Here is a 22,563-nt window from a genome sequence, read left to right on the forward strand (position 1 = left end):
CCCATCCCCGCTACAAGGTTTCTCCCTGCGGCGGTCACTGAGTCTGAGGTGCTAGAGGAGCTCCTTAAACCTGACCCCAAAAAAACTTCTGGGTCAGACGGTTTAGACCCTTTCTTTTATAATGTTGCTGCCCCTATCATCGCCAAGCCCATCTCTGACCTTTTTAACCTGTCTCTCCTCTCTGGGGAGGTTCCCATTGCTTGGAAGGCAGCCACGGTTTGTCCTTTATTTAAACGGGGAGATCAAGCTGATCCTAACAGTTATAGGCCTATTTCTATTTTGCCCTGTTTATCAAAAGTGTTGGTAAACTTGTCAATAATCAACTAATTGGCTTTCTTGATGTCTATAGTATTCTCTCTGGTATGCAATCTGGTTTCCACTCAGGTTATGGATGTGTCACTGCAACCTTAAAGGTCCTCAATGATGTCACCATTGCCCTTGATTCTAAGCAATGTTGTGCTGCTATTTTTATTGACTTGGCCAAAGCTTTTGATACGGTAGACCATTCCATTCTTGTGGGCCGGCGAACGAGTATTGGTGTCTCTGATGGGTCTTTGGCCTGGTTTGCTAACTACCTCTCTCAAATAGTGCAGTGTATAAAGTCAGAACATCTGCTGTTTCAGCCACTGCCTGTCACCAAGGGTGTACCCCAAGGCTCGATCCTAGGTGCCACGCTCTTCTCAATTTACATGAACAACATAGCTCAGGCATTAGGAAGCTGTAATAGCGTGTGTGTAGGTGGCAGGGAAGTCAGGCGCAGGAGAATCGAACTTGGTATAAATGGAGTCGTTTAACCTCTCTAGGGTCGGCGGGACGAAATTGTCCCACCTACGTAACAGCCAGTGAAATCCTGTTGCGCGTTATTCAAATACCTTAGAAATGCTATTACTTCAATTTCTCAAACATATGACTATTTTACACCATTTTAAAGACAAGACTCTCGTTAATCTAACCACACTGTCCGATTTCAAAAAGGCTTTACAACGAAAGCAAAACATTACATTATGTCAGCAGAGTACCCAGCCAGAAATAATCAGACACCCATTTTTCAAGCTAGCATATAATGTCACATAAATCCAAACCACAGCTAAATGCAGCACTAACCTTTGATGATCTTCATCAGATGACACACCTAGGACATTATGTTATACAATACATGCATGTTTTGTTCAATCAAGTTCATATTTATATCAAAAACCAGCTTTTTACATTAGCATGTGACGTTCAGAACTAGCATACCCCCCGCAAACTTCCGGTGAATTTACTAAAAATGTACTAAATTACTCACGATAAACGTTCACAAAAAGCATAACAATTATTTTAAGAATTATAGATACAGAACTCCTCTATGCACTCGATATGTCCGATTTTAAAATAGCTTTTCGGTGAAAGCACATTTTGCAATATTCTCAGTAGATAGCCCGGCATCACAGGGCTATCTATTTAGACACCCAGCAAGTTTAGCACTCACCAAAGTCAGATTTACTATAAGAAAAATGTTATTACCTTTGGTGTTCTTCGTCAGAATGCACTCCCAGGACTTCTACTTCAATAACAAATGTTGGTTTGGTTCAAAATAATCCATAGTTATATCCAAACAGCGGCGTTTTGTTCGTGCGTTCAAGACACTATCCGAATGGTAAAGAAGGGTGACGAGCACGACGCATTTCGTGACAAAAAAATTCTAAATATTCCATTACCGTACTTCGAAGCATGTCAACCGCTGTTTAAAATCAATTTTTATGCCATTTTTCTCGTAAAAAGCGACAATATTCCGACCGGGAATCTGCGTTTAGGTAAAAAGACGAAAGAAAATAAAGCATGGGGTCGACTCGTGCACGCGCCTAAGCCCATTGTCCTCTGATCGGCCACTTGCCAAAAGCGCAAATGTGTTTCAGCCTGGGGCTGACTCGATATCATTCAGCTTTTTCCCGTCTCTGAGAGCCTATGGGAGCCGTAGGAAGTGTCACGTTACAGCAAAGATCCTCAGTCTTCAATAAACAGAGACAAGATTCTCAAGGAATAGTCAGAGAGGGCACTTCCTGTAAGGAATCTTCTCAGGTTTTTGCCTGCCATATGAGTTCTGTTATACTCACAGACACCATTCAAACAGTTTTAGAAACTTTAGGGTGTTTTCTATCCAAAGCCAATAATTATATGCATATTCTAGTTTCTGGGCAGTAGTAATAACCAGATTAAATCGGGTACGTTTTTTTATCCGGCCGTGTAAATACTGCCCCCTACCCCCAACAGGTTAATAGACTTAACAAAACTCCAAAATCAAAGTTACAAGATAAAGAAAAGTGGGTACAAGAACCCGTCACGCACCAATACATAATACACGAACATACAAACAAACAATCTCTGACAAGGACATGATGGGAAACAGAGGGTTAAATACACAACATGTAATTGATGGGATTGGAACCAGGTGTGAAGGAAGACAAGACAAAACCAATGGAAAATGAAAAATGGATCAGTGATGGCTAGAAGATCGGTGACGTCGACCGCCGAGCACCGCCCGAACAAGGAGAGGGACCGACTTCGTGGAAGTCGTGACAGAAGCTCTCTTATCCATTTATATGCAGATAATACAGTCTTATACTCAGCTGGTCCCTCGCCAGATTTTGTGTTTAACGCTCTACAACAAATCTTTCTTAGTGCCCAACAAGCTTTCTCTGCCCTTCACCTTGTTCTGAACACCTCCAAAACAAAGGTCATGTGGTTTGGTAAGAAAAATGCCCCTCTCGCCACAGGTGTGATTACTACTGAGGGTTTAGAGCTTGAGGTAGTCACATCATACAAGTACATGGGAGTATGGCTGGATGGTACACTGTCCTTCTCTCAGCACATATCAAAGCTGCAGGTTAAAGTTAAATCGTAATCGCTCCTCTTTCACCCCAGCTGCCAAACTAACCGTGATTCAGATGACCATCCTACTCATGCTAGATTACAGAGACGTAATGTATAGATCTGCAGGTAATAGTGATCTCTTGAGCGGCTAGATGTTCTTTACCATTCTGACATCAGATTTGCCACCAATGATCCTTATAAGTCACATCACTGCACTCTATACTCCTCTGTAAACTGGTCATCTCTGTATACCTGTCGCAAGACCCAGTGGTTGATTCTTATTTATAAAACCCTCTTAGGCCTCAATCCCCCTGTCTAAGATATCTACTGCAGCCCTCATCCTCCACATACAACACCCGTTCTGCCGGTCACATTCTGTTAAAGATCCCCAAAGCACACACATCCCTGGGTTGCTCGTCTTTTCAGTTCACTGCAACTAGCGACTGGAACGAGCTGCAAAAAACACTCAAACTGGACAGTTTCATCTCAATCTCTTTGATCAAAGACTCAATCATGGACACTCTTACTGACAGTTGTGGCTGCTTTGCGTGATGTATTGTTGTCTCTACCTTCTTGCCCTTTGTGCTGTTGTCTGCGCTCAAAGGGCAAGATAATAATAATGTTAATAATAATAATAATGTTTATACCCTGTTTTGTGCTGCTACCATGTTGTGTTGCTGTGCCATGTTGTGTTGCTACCATGTGTTGTCATGTTGTATTGCTTCCATGCTATGTTGTCATGTGTTGCTGCCATGCTATGTTGGTGTCTTAGGTCTCTCTTTATGTAGTGTTGTGTTGTCTCTTTTGTCATGATGTGTGTTTTGTCCTATATTTATTTAATTTATATATATTTTTAAACCCAGCCCCCAACCCCGCAGGAGGCCTTTTGCCTTTTGGTAGGCCGTCATTGTAAATAAGAATGTGTTCTTAACTGACTTGCCTAGTTAAATAAAGGTTCAATAAAAATGTAAATTAAAAAATCGGTTAAAAGAACCCTTCAGCCTTATGGTGGTGCAAAATCTATCATTGTTTGTGTCTAAAGATGGAAGTGGACCGGTTGATGTGTCTGTGGTTGATCATAAGACCTCTCTGTGGTGAGAGCTCTACAAAGACCCGAGTCACAAAAACCAGGTTGCACTAGCAGAGGTGCCATTGTTTCTGCATAGGAGTAACATAAATACAAGCTAGACAACAGCACCTCCTCCTCTCAGCTCTCAAGGCCCATTATAACCAAGTCAAGCCAGTGAAATGAGCATCACTTTGGTTTGATTGAGTTTTATTTTGTTCCTCTACTGAGTAAATAACGTTGTATTGAAGTCATATCTGTAGTCGGTCTGAGCAGGAAGTGTCGGGTCAACGTTTGGTTGTGCAGTTGGTCAGTATGTGTGGAAGTGTATCCAGACTTGCTCTGCTTCTGGTGCTGTGGGGTCTATTCACAGCTGTTGACGGTAAGAGAGATGTATCCCATGATCTATTTAATTTGTACACAAGCCCTGAAATGTACAGGAATACCTACAGGAGTTAGACCTACACAGTAATAAGGACACTGTATTGTAAAGTGTAACCAAATTGTTCACTACAGTTTTAATGCAGTTATTCAGTAAGAATAAACTGTCATTTTTACTACCACTAGCTACTCATGCTCTTTATTTAATTTTTTTAATCAAAAACAACACAAAAACAAAATGGCAACTATACAACATTTTCTCTGAGATGGTGAACATAACATTTCCAAATTCTTTAATATGTATGGTGTAATATGTATGGTTTAATATGTATGGTGTAATATGTATGGTTTAACTCCAGTTTGTTATTGAGGGTGGATATGGGGCTTTCCAATTGATGGCTTTATTTATTTTTTGCAGCAAGTAGACCTAGATTACAAAAATGTCTATCATATTGATGACCAATATTTACATTTCCAAACAAACATAATCGTGGAGATGAATGGATATAAATTCCTAGACACAGTGAAATGATTGCACATATATTATCCCAGAATGGTGTCAGTTTGTCACAGGACCACAGCATATGTAATAGAGTTCCTTTGTACTTTTTGCATCTCCAACAGAGATGTGACATTTCTGGGTGACATTACATGCATTCTGGCAGGAGTATAGTAAGTCCTATAAATGATCTTACATTGCATTAGTTCATGTCTTTAGTTGTAGGAGCAGGTATGAACATTTTCACGTATCTGTGACCAATGGTGCTCCTCAATTTCTTCATTTATATCTGTTTACCATTTGTTCATTATAGGTTCTGAACCATCAGGTAGAGTTTCAATCAGCTCTTGATATAACTTGGCAATCAACTTCTTTGTCGTAGCAGCTTCTTTCAGTATGTTTTCTATGCTAGATGCCTTAGGTTCATCCAGATTCTGTTGAAGTGATTGAATATGATTTCTGAGTTGTGAGAACTGAAAGAAATCGGCCTTGGATAATGTAATTCATTCAATGACAGTATATATCCATCATAGTAAACATGTTAAAAATTAATGATGCCACTTCGGAACATGACTTAAAGGTGTCATCACTAAATGCTGGAGGTAAGGTGGTGTTATTCCAAATAAGGGTGCCTGGCAATGTTGTTTCTTTCCACCTCATGAATTTGATGGTGGTATGATAGATTACATTGAAAAAAACTGTGGAGATTGTCTGAGGACATCCTATTCCTTATAAACCCTGTTTGATCTGGAGTGAATTAACCTTTGCATTACTGTTTCTATGCCAATGAAAAGCCAATACCTTAGCAATGATTTTGTAATCCACGTTCAAAAGTTATACTGGGCAGAAGATCCGCATGACAGTGGATCATTATCTTTCTTCTTAAGTAGGGTGATTTTAGCCAGACATAGTGACTGGGGAAGTTCATTTTTCTCTAGAGCTGCTGTGAGCATAAGTAACATAGGCCTTAGTAATCTGGGATTAAAGTGTCTATAACATTCCACTGGGAATCCATAATTACCAGGAGATTTCCCAATCTGTAGATTATTTATGGCCTCCAACAGTTCACCTGGGGAAATGTTTTATCCATATTCCTTTTCTCTGGTTCATTTATAATTGGTCAAATGGCCTTATTGAGGAAATTGTCTATATATTCCTTTCAACTTTTGTTTTCAGATTGATACAGTTTTTCATAAAATGTTTTAAAGACTGAGTTAATTTCAGAAGGATCCATTCTTATGCTACCATCTGGGGTTTGAATGCTATGGATGGTATATTCCTCTTTCTTAATTTGCCAAGCAAGCGTTTCCCCTGCACTTTCACCTTGCTCAACATATTGTTGCTTGGATTTTATGGCAGCAATCTCTGCAGATTGAGAGTTTATTGTGTTATATTCAAGCTTCAAAGTGTTCAACTGTTGAAGGGTGTCAACATTTCTATCTAAACTGTGTTTTCTTTCTAAGAGGTGGATTTTCTGTTCTAGTATTTCTAATTATTTATTGGTCTTATTTTTCTTATGTGAAGAGTAAGACATGATACAACCTCTCATGTATGATTTAAGAGCTTCCTAGACTACAGTTGAGCATACTTCATTGTCCACATTTATTTCCAAAAACATGATCTGTGTGTTGCAATATGAGGTAAACTCCTTATCTCCAAGAAACATTGTGTTGGATCTCTATGTCTCTGCTATTGGCATTGGAGGTTTGAGCTTAAACGTTAAAGACAATGGGCTATTGTCCGTAATTGTTCTAGGAAGGTATTTAGATTCAGAAACACAGTCAATTATAGCCAAGTTTACAATAAATAAGTAAATGACTGAATATGAGTTTTGGAGGTGAGAGTAATAGGAGTATTGTCTTTCAGTTGGATGTTTCTATCTCCACAGTTCACACAGACCCATCTCTTTAATGTTGTGGTTTAATACCTTAGACATGTTAGGAAGAGGATATAGTTTAGTTGATGACTTGTCTAGAGTTGCATCCCGTACACAGTTAAACCCCCCCATATTATATTTATGTTACATTGAGATAGTTTTAGTATGAGGTTATTAATTCACTTTGGGTCATCTTCATTTGGGCATTAACAATTCAGTAAAGTGACTTTTTACCATTATAAAACATCCATTTGTGTCTGTAGTAATTTCTGTAGACTGAAATGGGACTTTTTATTCATGAGAATTGATAGTACTACTCATGCTCAATCAAACCGATCTCATGAAATAATATACTCACAAACTTTTTCCCTTCCTGTTTACAGTGACCCAAGAGAAAACATTGGAGACAGGAGGAGCAGATGCCACTCTTCTCTGCCCAAACCAAACTCTCACTGACATCATGACAGTAGTATGTCACAAAATAAGAGGTATAAGTGAGGGTCATGAGTGTAGAGTTTCACAAGACTTTGAAACAAATCATACCAACAGCTCTTGTGACCCCAGAGTCACACTGCAGATAGAGAATGACAGAGTGTTTCTACACATCACCAACATACAACCATCTGATGAAGGGAACTACACCTGTGATTGTACATATTATAAAGGCAGTTCTGATATAAACATACATATTTCTGTCAATGGTAAGTGTTTGGTCTGATGGGATTGTTCACAATCATTTTAAAATGAACTCCAGCATATCTTATCACCACATATTTAGTGGAATGCCTGTCATGTGCTTACCTTTATGTTCTGTCAGTGTTTTGTGGTGTTGTTTCAAGATGGGGGAAGAGAATCAAATAAGATCATAATATATTTTCCCCTTTCTCAGGAAACCAAGTGCAACAGGCCACAGACAACAGTCTCTTCTATTGGGGGATGATAACAGGTGTTGCAGCATGTGTAGCTGCCCTGGTGTTTGGTGGCGTAATCATGAGAAAAATTCATCTCAGGTACGATAATTGTAACAGCTGTCGTCAGGAATGGAGGACCAAAACGCAGCGGGTTGTATACTCATCTTCTTTTAATAGGAGAAAGAAGGAAAACCAAACCGTATACAAAAATCACAAAAAATGATGAATGACGAAATACAGTCTTGTCAGGCATAGACAGCTAAACAAGCACAACCTCCCACAAATCACAAACACACCCTAATATATAGGACTCTCAATCAAAGGCAACTAGACAACCCCTGCCTCCAATTGAGAGTCCACACCCCAATTAACTAAACATAGAAACAGACTAACTAGAAAGAACATAGAAATAGACTAACATAGAGCAGTGACCAAAAAACCCAGAAATAATAAATCAAACACCCTACTACATAAACCATCACCCCGAAACACATAAACAAAATACCCTCTGCCACGTCCTGACCAAACTACAATAGCAAATAATCTTTATACTGGTCAGGACGTGACAATAATACCAATAGCCTGGTTAAAGAGTTGCTGTAATGAGTGTTTGTCAGCTTTTTGGTATTTTAATAATTACTTGGAAGCACTGTAGTAAAAATGGTGCATTCTCATATACATATCAGATCTACAATGAGGATAGAGTACTGAATTGGTGTCTCAGAAATACATGCAATGATATGAGTTCAGGTGGGCCTTCGCTCTTCAGCAAACAAAGGAAAGGAGGGGTGCTCAACAACAATGATGAAAAGCATGAGAAGGGCTTACCAAGAAAAACATCCAAAAGGACTAAATTGAGGCAGAAAGTAATTGGAAAGGCAGACATGGATTTATTTTAGGTCACTTTAATCCATTTTATTGGATGATAACAGGTGACAGTTGAGTGCCCCAACTCCTTTCTGTCTCGAATTAGTCCTTTTGGAAGTTTCTATGTAAGCCCTTTACATACAATACTATATATCCTACTGACACATTTTAAATACCCAAACACAATGTATAACACACAGGCTACTTGACCTACTTTAAGTCTGACTCTATGAGTTTGTGCTGATCACTACCCCCTGGGAAAAAACTGGATGAATCAGTGTTGTTTACACTTCATTTCAACAACAAAACAAAATGTGAAGACAACGTGGGACTGATTGGATTTGCAAAAACTAATCAATGTAAGGGAATTTCCTATTTTTCCCACCAAACTTTTAACCTAAATCCAAAAACATGGTGCCATTTTTTGCTGAATTCATGTTGAATCACGTTAGTTGACAACTCAACCAAAACGAAACTAGGCTAGATGTTCAACTGACATCTGTGACCAGTGAGTAGTTTCCAATAGCTGCACTGTTGTGGCTTCTCACTTCTCATTTCCTGTCAAAAACGAGTGTGGTAAAAAAAACACGTACTCTGCCCACAATCATTTAGCTCCGGAAAATGTGCTGTGTAAAACAGGTTTCATTTGGTGCCATGTTAACTCTTGTTATTTTTTGCTCAACAGGAGAACACAGCTACAAGTGTCTGGAACCGTCAACGAGGTGCCACAACACTGCTTGCTGTTGCCTGTTAGTCAGATGAAGGCATCTGGGTCCTCATTTATAACCGTTGTGTACATTTCACAATAAATATCTGCTTGCATAATTTCAGAAAAGTCTGCACACGTTCAAAAATATTGAGATGTATAAACTTGGTGGTTGCCATACATAAGCATGTTTCCTGTTATAAGTCAGACCGTCCTGAACCTGTGCGCGCGTGAATGAGAATCTGCCTGAAAAACGGCCTTCATTCACCATTTATAGTGACAATAACGCCTTTTTTTGCTGTGTACTTTGGAAGTACTGGAATTATACCATGGTAGTTTCCAAATAGAAATGGCGAGTTTGATCAAATGTCTCTGGAGGTGTTGGCAGAATGTTTTAAACGTTTACAGTGACATTTGCTGTATTTGACAATTTCTGAAGAAAAAAAACTATTGCAAATTGTTGGGGACCTCTAAACAGATTGTTTGAATTCAATAATGTATTTTTCATATGCTGCACTGACCTCAAATTCTGAAACATTGTCTACTTGGAAACAAATGACAACTATAGTATAGGCCTACTTACAGTGGTATTCCACCCAGTGGTCAAAACCTGGTTTGAAAAGACGTCAGTATGACATCTTTTTATGACGTCTTATTCTGTCGCAAACTGGATGAAATAGGACATTTTTTAACAGATTTTTACTGACCAGAATCTGACGTCTTTTTCTGACCAACATGTGACCATCTGGTCATAATTGTGACCACTATATTATGTGCTATATTATGTATCCTACTGATCATAGTAAAGACCTCATCATAACCTGGTAATGACCACCTGACTACAGCTTATTACCTACACTCTTAGAAAAAAAGTGTTCCAAAAGGGTACTTCAGGTGTCCCCATAGAATAACCCTTTTTGGTTCTAGGAAGAACCCCTTTTGGTTCCACGTAAAACCCTTTTGGTTTCCATGTAGAACCTTCTATGGAAAGGGTTCTACATAGAACCCAAAAGGGTTTGTCATGATGCTGGCCTGTTGGAGGTTTATGACCCCCATAAATTCCTTTCCCCTTTTTCCTCTCTCTACTCTACCAATGTGACTATTGAAAATCCCTTCGTTAACATACAGAGTCTGGTGACATCAAAAGATGGAAAACGGAACCATATTTCGGTAATCCAACCAGTTGAAAATATGCGATGGGACTTAATGAATATGATGTCAGATCAGTTGACGTCTGAGACATGATTACTGACGATAGGACGACATAAACTGTATCTTGGAAAATCTACATATTCTAATTATCAGATTCACATGGAATTGTTGTGCAATTTAAATGTTTAAATATTAAACTATTTGTGAAAAGATGAAATGTAATTTTTAACTTCTTAATGAGAGAACGGTTTGTCAGAAGAACACCACTCTGCTCACTCAGAGGCCCCGCCCAAGTGAACAGACATGGGTTGTAAACTATGAAACACAGCCCTCTCTCCCAATCCTATATAAGCCCCTTGACGAAAATGTAACTTTCTGTTCCGAGGACGTTAGTGCGACGGTGCTACGTTAAAAGGGCTCAGATAATAACCTGTTCCGAGGACGTTAGGGCGACGGTCCTACGTTAAAAAGGCTCAGATAATAACCTGTTCCAACGACGTGTGGACTTGAGGTTCCCACGTTGAAAAGACAAATACCACCTACAGAACTAAGCCAATTTTGGGGGCCCTAACGAAATTACGACCAATCTAATTAAGCGCAGCTTAGACTAAATATTTATTGCATTTTCCTTTTTCAAATGGGCGGTAATTTAGAATGCATAAGATACTGTATTTACGATAGCATAGCTTCTCCCTTTGTTACTCAGTCTTTCCGCTCTTTCACTCAAACCCCTCCCCCTTTTCTTTGTGTAACCAGCCGCTATATCGGCTCCGTTCACCAGGTCCATCAATGTATGATTGATTCTGTGTATATGTAAGTCTGTGCGATTATTTAGGTATTTAGTAAATAAATAATTAAACCAAATTTTGTATTGCTAATTCAATTTGTTAGCCAGGGTTCATGAAGATAACCAAGAATTTACAACTTTCAGATGAGACTAAACAAGGTGAAGATTAAATATTGACTGCTATTGATGTAGAAGATTACTAGGTCTTTAAGAGTTTATTCGGAAGATAACAGCTCTACAAACATTATTTTGTGGTTCCCCGACTTTCTAGTTAATTATTTACCTGATTAGCTTAATCAGGTAATATTAATTACAGAGAAATTATTTTACAGAATAGCATGTCATATCACTTAATCCGGCATAGCCAAAGACACAACAGGTTCTACCTGGAACCAAACAGAGTTCTTCAAGAGTTCTCCTATGGGGACAGCCAAATACGTTTTTTCCCCTAAGAGTGTAAGATCTGCAGAGGATGAAGTTGGACATTGAAAACATTGTTCATTACATTTCTATTTGTATCCATAGTTACCAATTAAAGTTAACCTGCAACAGTGGTGTGATGGGCTAGGTCCTCATCAAGGACATCTGAGCACAGAAGGCGATCTGGAGCGTAGTGGTCCTCTTGAAGAGTGGTGTAATGGGTCAGATCTGGAGCAGAGTGGTCCTCTTGAAGAGTGGTGTGATGGGTCAGATCTTGAGCATAGTGGTCCTCTTGAAGGGTAATGGGTCAGATCTGGAGCAGAGTGGTCCTCTTGAAGAGTGGTGTGATGGGTCAGATCTTGAGCATAGTGGTCCTCTTGAAGAGTGGTGTGATGGGTCAGATCTGGAGCAGAGTGGTCCTCTTGAAGAGTGGTGTGATGGGTCAGTTCTGGAGCATAGTGGCCCTCTTGAAGAGTGGTGTGATGGGTCAGATCTGGAGCATAGTGTCCTCTTGAAGAGTGGTGTGATGGGTCAGATCTGGAGCATAGTGGTCCTCTTGAAGAGTGGTGTGATGGGTCAGATCTGGAGCATAGTGTCCTCTTGAAGAGTGGTGTGATGGGTCAGATCTGGAGCATAGTGGTCCTCTTGAAGAGTGGTGTGATGGGTCAGATCTGGAGCAGAGTGGTCCTCTTGAAGAGTGGTGTGATGGGTCAGATCTGGAGCAGAGTGGTCCTCTTGAAGAGTGGTGTGATGGGTCAGATCTGGAGCAGAGTGGTCCTCTTGAAGAGTGGTGTGATGGATCAGATGAAGTGAAGACAATCAGCACATTACAATTTTATCAAGTTAATATTTTATAAGCAAACTAGAAAAGGACACTCTTGAAGAAACGTTGTACTCAGCCAGTTAAAAGTATTTCCATGGTACTAGTTGAATAATGCTGTGGCAGTTATAGCTTAGAGATGTATTTAAAAAAATACTTTGCGTCATTCCCCAACACGGCTCAGGGGCATATTTTAGGACTTTCCAGAAGGCCCATAACACATCAACCTCCTGAGTTTTCATGACACTTACTGTAAGCATAAAAATATTACTTTTTTATGATTTGCATTATGTGGGCATGCAGAACATAACAGTAACACACAGTAAAAGATTTGTAACAGTGAGAATCTACTAAAAGTGGTAGCAAAGGCATGTTTGCTCTTCTGTCCCTTCATTTTGAAGTGGGACATTAATCCATTGGTCATCAATCAGAAATATTTTAAGAAAGAGGTTATTAAAATTAGACAGTAGTTCAATAATGAAAATGTTGAACTCCTCTCTAAATGGTCAAGTTTATCTTAATCCTAATACATGTTGTAATATTCAAACTTTTTTATAAACACACAGCTCCATAATCCTGAGGTCATTGTCCTGGACAAGGTTCCCCAATATAGGACAGCGTGGCAGTCTTAAAAAACAAAGTTAAATGCAAAAATGTAAGTATGTGTAAAGAGGCAATAAAGCGACAGTAAAATATTATATTGTTCAAAAGGTTATGCGTCTGTCATATAATTCCTGCAACAAACAGTGTTAGAAATTGATGTAATTGGTATATCTCTTCCTCTTCTCTACTTCTGCATGTGTGTGAGTTTGAGGGAGCGAAAGAGAGAATGAGCAAGAGAGAAATGGGAGAAACTTTACATGACTCACCAGGGGAGGTGTTTGTTCAATCAGGAAACTTTACATGACTCACCAGGGGAGGTTTTGTTGAATCAGGAAACTTTACATGACTCACCAGGGGAGGTGTCTGTTGAATCAGGACACAAGGCTTTTGCACCTGAAAAAAATCTGAGTTAAAATAGGATTTGATTTGCTTTACAATGTTATATTATTAGAAGTGGTGCTTTTTCAATTAGATCTACTTACACTACACTCTTAGAAACAAGGGTCCAAAAGGTTGTTCAGCTGTCCTCATAGGCAAAGCCTTTTTGGTTCCAGTTTGAACCGTTTTGGGTTCCAGGTAGAACCCTCTGTGTCAATTACTATGGATTTAAGAAGGGGTGGTCCTGCGCTCTCAATTCCCTGGGATGTGGCAGAATAGGTCACTGGTAACTGAGTGGGTGGCCAACCACCTCTGTAGAGGCCATGCATCAGGCCATTGACATGTTTCAGGAACTGTAAAGACAGAGACAAATCAAGGTCTTCACTAAGTTAGGCTTGGCCTAGCAAGTACATTGACTATGTTGCCCTTCAGCAATATGTCAGTTAGGCAGGCAGGCAGACAGACGGAGAGAGATAGAGAGAGATAGACAGCAAAGCATAGGCTATTTCCATTTCTTAGTCAGCAGGCTGGATAACTTCTCTACTCCTTCCCTTTTTTCCCTCGTCCATCCAAGTTAGAAGATTCCTGCAAGAAACAGACATTTAAGAATGAACAAAGACGTTAGAATGCGTGTTGAGGGGGAGTCGGGATATGCTAAATTTATGGTATTCTCAAATACAAAATACCCCAAAATACAAGGATCTCTGACGAATCAATAAAAACTTCACATTCATATTGCGAGTACAAGTTTCAAGAATTAGCCTAGCTTACTGTTTTACACACACAAGCAATCTAGGTTTCGTGTTTTCATGTCTCTCTCTTACACACACACACACACACACACACACACACACACTTAATATCAATTAACTAAACAGAAATCTAAATGGCAGCGCCTACAACAAGTCAAAATGGAAATGTAGCTACCATGTCCATGGAGGATTATCCTGAGAGCTAAGAGAGCGCTAGCTACAATTATCCAGCTAAACTAGCAAACTAGCTAACTGATAAGGCAATTTATATGCTTAAAGGTAATTATTAAAGAATTCCACCCTGAAACGTAACTATTAGTGATTACTAGTTTATGTAGCATGTATAATGAACGTAAAGTACTAAATGTAAGTCCAATAAGGTTCGGTAGAGACATGTGAGGGAGAGAAATGTGTGTGTGTGTGTGACTAAGAAGATACCGAGAACAATTAAACTGTGTATGACTTGACCTGGCTAGAACTCTGAGAAACTTACGATAGGACAGGGAGTCCTTTCAAGGTTCCTCTAATCTCGGGGGGATGGAACTGCCAGTTTGGTAATGATGAACAGTGGTGAGAACCATGGGGAAGGATACATTTTACCTACTGTTCGTGTGTATGTATGTGCGTAGGCTATCTACTGTTTGTGTGGAGGAATGCGCGTAAGTAGGGAGTGAGTTATAAAATGGCATGTCTTTGTATTGTGGACTTTCTCGTGAATAAACTGTACGAACCTTTAGCATAAGCTGAGTCTTTGCCTAATTATCATTAAACCCAGGTTCTTACAAACCTCGGGGATTGGTCAAAGCTTATTGATTGTTAGTTATTATTATTGGGATTGAAAATTCTTGTGACACTAACTACAGTAGCTAGCTAGCAAATAACTTATTTCCTTGACGTTCTTCTCCTCAACAAACCGTCACTTTACTTTCAAAAGTAAAACAAGAATGCAGGACAACAGGGATTATCACTAAGCAGTCAAATCTTTTCGAAGTTTTGTCTGTACATTTTGAGAAACTGTTGTTGATTTCCACCTGTGTGTTGTTGTGTAGTTTACCGGGAGCTCTGTCTTAACTGCCATATGGATAGTGATGGGGAGTCGACTTCAAAATAATAGATTCCTCAACTCTTTGCCTGTCGAGTCCTGGTGTCAACTCCCATTTCTGGTTGTCAAACTCCGATTTCGCTAGGAATCGATTCATCGACTTCTAAGATTCTGTATTTTTGCAAGGGATTAAACTATTTTCCGTAGTTTATTTAGAGAACACATACTCACGCATCTTTCACAGCAAAGAAAGGGCGAGGGAGAGAGAGATGGGAGGGGCACAGCCAGGCATAGGTAGGCATGTCGGCCACCAGGCAGACAATCAGAAATGTGTATTGGTAATCAAAAGATCTAGGCTATAGGCTATGGTATTGCTGTATTTCGCAATTTCTTGGCTTGCAATCTCTCGCGCAAATTTCCAAAAATAGGGGCTATCAATGAGTAGATTGAGCAATTCTACACTCAACAGACCAAAGACCAAACACACACTAGTGAGAGAAAGAGGTGCAGGTGAGGGAGAGAGGATTAGGGCAGGAAGAGAGACAGTCAGAACCGTGCGCATATGCTATATCTTGGTAATCTCTATCTAGCAATGCCTCGTAAATTCACCAAAAGTACATTAAAATTGGCTATATATTACTCTATTAATGACTATGGCTTAGCTATTCTTCATAGTGCCAGTGAATTGAACATGAACATTGTCAAATGCATCAGTTTAATTAGGCCTAGATGTACAATAAAAAGTATTGTGCCTATAGCGTATTTAATGAAACCCTGGCGGGTTGTTGATGTCCTAGGTCCGGCCAGATAGCTTGGTCCGGCAGACCGGTCAGATAGCTTGGTCCGGACAGAGAAATAGGTCCGGCCAAATATGTCTGGCTGGCCAGATAGGTAGGTCCAACCCGCCAGATAGGTAGATCCGGCCCGGCTGGCCTGACAGATTGGTGGCTCCGGCCAGCCAGAGTAGCTAGGTCCAGCCAGCCAGATTGCTAAATCCGGATGGCCGGTCTGCCAGACAGCTAGGTATGGCCGGCCAGATAGGTAGATCTGTCCAGTTGGCCTGCCAGATTGGTAGATCCAGCCAGGCCGGCCAGGAAGGTAGTTTCGGCTTGATGGCCAGGTAGCTAGGTCAGGCCGGCCAGGTAGCTAGTTCAAGCCGGCCAGAATGCTAGGTCTGGAAGGCCGGTCGGCCAGATAGCTAGGTAAGGCCCACCGGCTGGCCAGATAGCTAGGTCTGGCCGGCCAGTAAGCTAGGTCCGGTCGTCCGGCCGGCCAGGTAGCTAAGTCCAGCCGGCACAGAATGCTAGGTCCGGACGGCCGGTCGGCCAGATAGCTAGGTACGGGTGGCTGATCTCAGACGATCCCGCAGGTGAAGAAGTTGGATGTGGAGGTCCTGGGCTGGCGTGGTTACAGGTGATCTACGGTTGTGAGGCTACGGTTGTGTCAAATTCTCTAAAACGATGTTGGAGGCGGCTTATGGTAGAGAAATTAACATTACATTCTCTGGCAACAGCTCTGGTGGACATTCCTGCAGTCAGCATGCCAGTTGCATGCTCCCCTCAAAACTTGAGACATCTGTAGCATTGTGTTGTGTGATAAAACTGCAAATATTAGAGTGGCCCTTAATTGTCCCCAGCACAAGGTGCACCTGTGTAATGATCATTCTGTTTAATCAGCTTCTTTATATGGCCCAACTGTCAGGTGGATGGATTATCTTGGCAAATGAGACATGCTCACTAACAGCGATGCAATACATTTGAGAAAAATAAGCTTTTTGTGCATATGGAAAACTTATGGGATCTTTTATTTCAACTCATGAAAGATGGGAATGACACTTAACATGTTGTTTTTATATTTGTGTTCATTATGCGCTCCACTCTTCTCTTTGGTCTTTTAATAAGTAAACGGCAGGTGGTGCTACTGTCTTGACAAAGCCACAATCTGGAGTTGTGTTTCAGCCCAATGATAGCCATATTAGCTGAGGGATGGGGATGGAGAAAGGTAACATCACAAACATGGATACCGCAATAATACAAAAACATATATTATATTTGGGGTTAGTGTTGATTGAAACTAACCAATACCTGCACTTGACCCTCCCTCTGCTTAGAGAGACACAGCTGCATGTGAGCTCTCACATTTTTCAACATGTTTTTTTACAATAAGATAGTTTTGGAGTTAGATAAACTTGGATTTTTTGGCAGGGACATATACAGGATGCTACCCTCCACAACATAACCTTCACTCCAGAACAACTCTCCAAACCTACAACCCAATTTTGAACAAAATGACCTAGAAAGGATTCCTTTTTCCAAGCTATACAGATGGTGATCTGGCAAACAAAGACCTGAGAACCTGGAACTGAGACAGACCAGATACAACTTCAATTTGCACTGAGGTGTGAAGTGAAAGGTGTCGAAGCCTTTGAGCCCAACAAATGGGCAGGTTATCCCAATCAAATCCAGAGGCCTTTGAAGCAGTTCACAGACCATCCAGCCATTTTCTACAATAAATCATTTCCAGAAATAAAAGCTTCTCCCAAGTGGGTGTGACACCTACTCCCGTTGGCTGCTGCTTGGATTCCACCTGGCGATCTGTTCACCGTCTGCCCTGGCTTGTCTCCCCCTGGCACTGTTGGGGCGAGTGACTCTGAACTTACAATGGCTAGCCCCAAGTCGTTATATATTTTTTCTTGTGCATTTTGCTATTTACCTAATGACTCCTACATGCTTTGTTGACGATGGACTTTCTTGTTTACCCACCCGTGGGACAGACTATGTTTGTTCCCACACTCGGGACTCTGACTCTTTACTGGTTACACAGACTTTTGGCCTCCCATCCTATTCTAACCACCTCTTGCCGGCTTTGTATTCATGTTACCTGATGCAATTGCTGTACAATATGATCGTTGCCATCTAATGCACATTCAAATATCATAAATCAGCACTGTAGAGCTCGCCCTGTCCTCTGCCGTGCCTTGATTGTATTACTGCTGATGATATCTGGAAATGTGCATGTACACCCTGGCCCATCTACGGTTGCTAGCCCCAATTCTGACTTGTGCTCTGATATCTGCTTTGGTGATTTCTGCTCTCATAAAAGCCTGGGTTTTCAGCACGTTAACACTAGAAGCTTATTACCTAAAATGGATCAATTGAAAGTGTGGGTTCACAGCTCCAATCCAGATGTGTTGGTCATTCCTGAGACATGGTTAAGGAAGAGTGTTTTGAATACTGATGTTAACCTTTCTGGTTATAAACTTTTTCGGCAAGACAGATCTTCCGAAGGTGGGGGAGTGGCAATCTTTACCAAGTTTTACAGCCTGTGTTCGTAATGGCTGCTCAGTGAAACGTCCTGTCCTGATTTGCCATAGACGCTTGGTAAAAAACTTTAATGAGCAAGCCTTCCTTCATGACCTGGCCTCTGTAAATTGGTATAGAATCAGCTTGATCCCCTCTGTCGAAGATGCTTGGACATTATTTTTTATATTTTCAGTGGAATTGTTAACAAACACACCCCCATTAAGAAAATTAGAATTAAAACAGAGTTAGCCCCTGGTTTAACCGTGATCTTGCAGAGTTACTCCACCTCAAGAATTGCATTTGGCGAAAGGCTCGGCACACACGTAATCAGGTTGACAGGCGCTTGTTCAGGCAAATGAGAAATAAGTGCACTCAGGCTATCCGGAAGGCCAAAGTTAGTTACTTTAAGGAGCAGTTCTCTCTCTGTGGGTCTAACCCCAAGAAGTTCTGGAAAACAGTTTAAGACCTGGAGAATAAACCGTCCTCCTCACAGCTGACCATGTCCCTTAACGTTGATGATGTGGTTGTTACTGACAAGATGCACATGGCTGAGCTCTTTAATCACCACTTCATTAAGTCAGGATTCCTATTTGACTCATTCATGCCTCCTCGTCCGTCCAACATTTCCTAATCGCCCACCTTTTCTGATGTGACTAGCCCCTCTTTTTCCCATCCCCGCTACAAGGTTTCTCCCTGCAGGCGGTCACTGAGTCTGAGGTGCTAGAGGAGCTCCTTAAACCTGACCCCAAAAAAACTTCTGGGTCAGACGGTTTAGACCCTTTCTTTTATAATGTTGCTGCCCCTATCATCGCCAAGCCCATCTCTGACCTTTTTAACCTGTCTCTCCTCTCTGGGGAGGTTCCCATTGCTTGGAAGGCAGCCACGGTTTGTCCTTTATTTAAACGGGGAGATCAAGCTGATCCTAACAGTTATAGGCCTATTTCTATTTTGCCCTGTTTATCAAAAGTGTTGGTAAACTTGTCAATAATCAACTAATTGGCTTTCTTGATGTCTATAGTATTCTCTCTGGTATGCAATCTGGTTTCCACTCAGGTTATGGATGTGTCACTGCAACCTTAAAGGTCCTCAATGATGTCACCATTGCCCTTGATTCTAAGCAATGTTGTGCTGCTATTTTTATTGACTTGGCCAAAGCTTTTGATACGGTAGACCATTCCATTCTTGTGGGCCGGCGAACGAGTATTGGTGTCTCTGATGGGTCTTTGGCCTGGTTTGCTAACTACCTCTCTCAAATAGTGCAGTGTATAAAGTCAGAACATCTGCTGTTTCAGCCACTGCCTGTCACCAAGGGTGTACCCCAAGGCTCGATCCTAGGTGCCACGCTCTTCTCAATTTACATGAACAACATAGCTCAGGCATTAGGAAGCTGTAATAGCGTGTGTGTAGGTGGCAGGAAAGTCAGGCGCAGGAGAATCGAACTTGGTATAAATGGAGTCGTTTAACCTCTCTAGGGTCGGCGGGACGAAATTGTCCCACCTACGTAACAGCCAGTGAAATCCTGTTGCGCGTTATTCAAATACCTTAGAAATGCTATTACTTCAATTTCTCAAACATATGACTATTTTACACCATTTTAAAGACAAGACTCTCGTTAATCTAACCACACTGTCCGATTTCAAAAAGGCTTTACAACGAAAGCAAAACATTACATTATGTCAGCAGAGTACCCAGCCAGAAATAATCAGACACCCATTTTTCAAGCTAGCATATAATGTCACATAAATCCAAACCACAGCTAAATGCAGCACTAACCTTTGATGATCTTCATCAGATGACACACCTAGGACATTATGTTATACAATACATGCATGTTTTGTTCAATCAAGTTCATATTTATATCAAAAACCAGCTTTTTACATTAGCATGTGACGTTCAGAACTAGCATACATTCACCGGCAAACTTCCGGTGAATTTACAAAAAATGTACTAAATTACTCACGATAAACGTTCACAAAAAGCATAACAATTATTTTAAGAATTATAGATACAGAACTCCTCTATGCACTCGATATGTCCGATTTTAAAATAGCTTTTCGGTGAAAGCACATTTTGCAATATTCTCAGTAGATAGCCCGGCATCACAGGGCTATCTATTTAGACACCCAGCAAGTTTAGCACTCACCAAAGTCAGATTTACTATAAGAAAAATGTTATTACCTTTGGTGTTCTTCGTCAGAATGCACTCCCAGGACTTCTACTTCAATAACAAATGTTGGTTTGGTTCAAAATAATCCATAGTTATATCCAAACAGCAGCGTTTTGTTTGTGCGTTCAAGACACTATCCGAATGGTAAAGAAGGGTGACGAGCACGACGCATTTCGTGACAAAAAAATTCTAAATATTCCATTACCGTACTTCGAAGCATGTCAACCGCTGTTTAAAATCAATTTTTATGCCATTTTTCTCGTAAAAAAGCGACAATATTCCGACCGGGAATCTGCGTTTAGGTAAAAAGACGAAAGAAAATAAAGCATGGGGTCGACTCGTGCACGCGCCTAAGCCCATTGTCCTCTGATCGGCCACTTGCCAAAAGCGCAAATGTGTTTCAGCCTGGGGCTGACTCGATATCATTCAGCTTTTTCCCGTCTCTGAGAGCCTATGGGAGCCGTAGGAAGTGTCACGTTACAGCAAAGATCCTCAGTCTTCAATAAACAGAGACAAGATTCTCAAGGAATAGTCAGAGAGGGCACTTCCTGTAAGGAATCTTCTCAGGTTTTTGCCTGCCATATGAGTTCTGTTATACTCACAGACACCATTCAAACAGTTTTAGAAACTTTAGGGTGTTTTCTATCCAAAGCCAATAATTATATGCATATTCTAGTTTCTGGGCAGTAGTAATAACCAGATTAAATCGGGTACGTTTTTTTTATCCGGCCGTGTAAATACTGCCCCCTACCCCAACAGGTTAATAGACTTAACAAAACTCCAAAATCAAAGTTACAAGATAAAGAAAAGTGGGTACAAGAACCCGTCACGCACCAATACATAATACACGAACATACAAACCAACAATCTCTGACAAGGACATGATGGGAAACAGAGGGTTAAATACACAACATGTAATTGATGGGATTGGAACCAGGTGTGAAGGAAGACAAGACAAAACCAATGGAAAATGAAAAATGGATCAGTGATGGCTAGAAGATCGGTGACGTCGACCGCCGAGCACCGCCCGAACAAGGAGAGGGACCGACTTCGGTGGAAGTCGTGACAGAAGCTCTCTTATGCATTTATATGCAGATAATACAGTCTTATACTCAGCTGGTCCCTCGCCAGATTTTGTGTTTAACGCTCTACAACAAATCTTTCTTAGTGCCCAACAAGCTTTCTCTGCCCTTCACCTTGTTCTGAACACCTCCAAAACAAAGGTCATGTGGTTTGGTAAGAAAAATGCCCCTCTCGCCACAGGTGTGATTACTACTGAGGGTTTAGAGCTTGAGGTAGTCACATCATACAAGTACATGGGAGTATGGCTGGATGGTACACTGTCCTTCTCTCAGCACATATCAAAGCTGCAGGTTAAAGTTAAATCGTAATCGCTCCTCTTTCACCCCAGCTGCCAAACTAACCGTGATTCAGATGACCATCCTACTCATGCTAGATTACAGAGACGTAATGTATAGATCTGCAGGTAATAGTGATCTCTTGAGCGGCTAGATGTTCTTTACCATTCTGACATCAGATTTGCCACCAATGATCCTTATAAGTCACATCACTGCACTCTATACTCCTCTGTAAACTGGTCATCTCTGTATACCTGTCGCAAGACCCAGTGGTTGATTCTTATTTATAAAACCCTCTTAGGCCTCAATCCCCCCTGTCTAAGATATCTACTGCAGCCCTCATCCTCCACATACAACACCCGTTCTGCCGGTCACATTCTGTTAAAGATCCCCAAAGCACACACATCCCTGGGTTGCTCGTCTTTTCAGTTCACTGCAACTAGCGACTGGAACGAGCTGCAAAAAACACTCAAACTGGACAGTTTCATCTCAATCTCTTTGATCAAAGACTCAATCATGGACACTCTTACTGACAGTTGTGGCTGCTTTGCGTGATGTATTGTTGTCTCTACCTTCTTGCCCTTTGTGCTGTTGTCTGCGCTCAAAGGGCAAGATAATAATAA

General features: G+C 40.9%; 1 protein-coding gene and 1 long non-coding RNA gene across 4 annotated transcripts; one reads left to right on the forward strand and one right to left on the reverse strand.

Annotated features, from left to right (window-relative positions):
• The first annotated feature begins 4,009 nt into the window (after positions 1 to 4,009).
• On the forward strand, positions 4,010 to 10,445 carry LOC123728196 (uncharacterized). The gene is made up of 4 exons (XM_045699395.1): positions 4,010 to 4,301; positions 7,059 to 7,376; positions 7,565 to 7,685; positions 9,139 to 10,445. Exons 1-4 carry the CDS (start codon positions 4,235 to 4,237, stop codon positions 9,260 to 9,262), a joined length of 630 nt encoding a protein of 209 aa, XP_045555351.1. The 5' UTR covers positions 4,010 to 4,234; the 3' UTR covers positions 9,263 to 10,445.
• A 1,695-nt stretch (positions 10,446 to 12,140) lies between these two features.
• On the reverse strand, positions 12,141 to 15,355 carry LOC106577479 (uncharacterized). 3 transcript variants are annotated; one of them, XR_001322150.2, is made up of 3 exons: positions 15,126 to 15,355; positions 13,424 to 13,904; positions 12,141 to 13,334 (listed from the first exon to the last, which is right to left on the reverse strand). It is a non-coding gene; the product is annotated as an uncharacterized lncRNA (long non-coding RNA). The 3 variants fall into 3 exon arrangements; XR_001322148.2 differs by having other exon boundaries at positions 15,103 to 15,355; XR_001322151.2 differs by lacking the exon at positions 15,126 to 15,355 and adding an exon at positions 14,247 to 14,844.
• Between the last annotated feature and the right edge of the window lie 7,208 nt (positions 15,356 to 22,563).

Source organism: Salmo salar, chromosome ssa17 (assembly GCF_905237065.1).
Source record: "Salmo salar chromosome ssa17, Ssal_v3.1, whole genome shotgun sequence".
Taxonomy (NCBI): domain Eukaryota; kingdom Metazoa; phylum Chordata; class Actinopteri; order Salmoniformes; family Salmonidae; genus Salmo; species Salmo salar.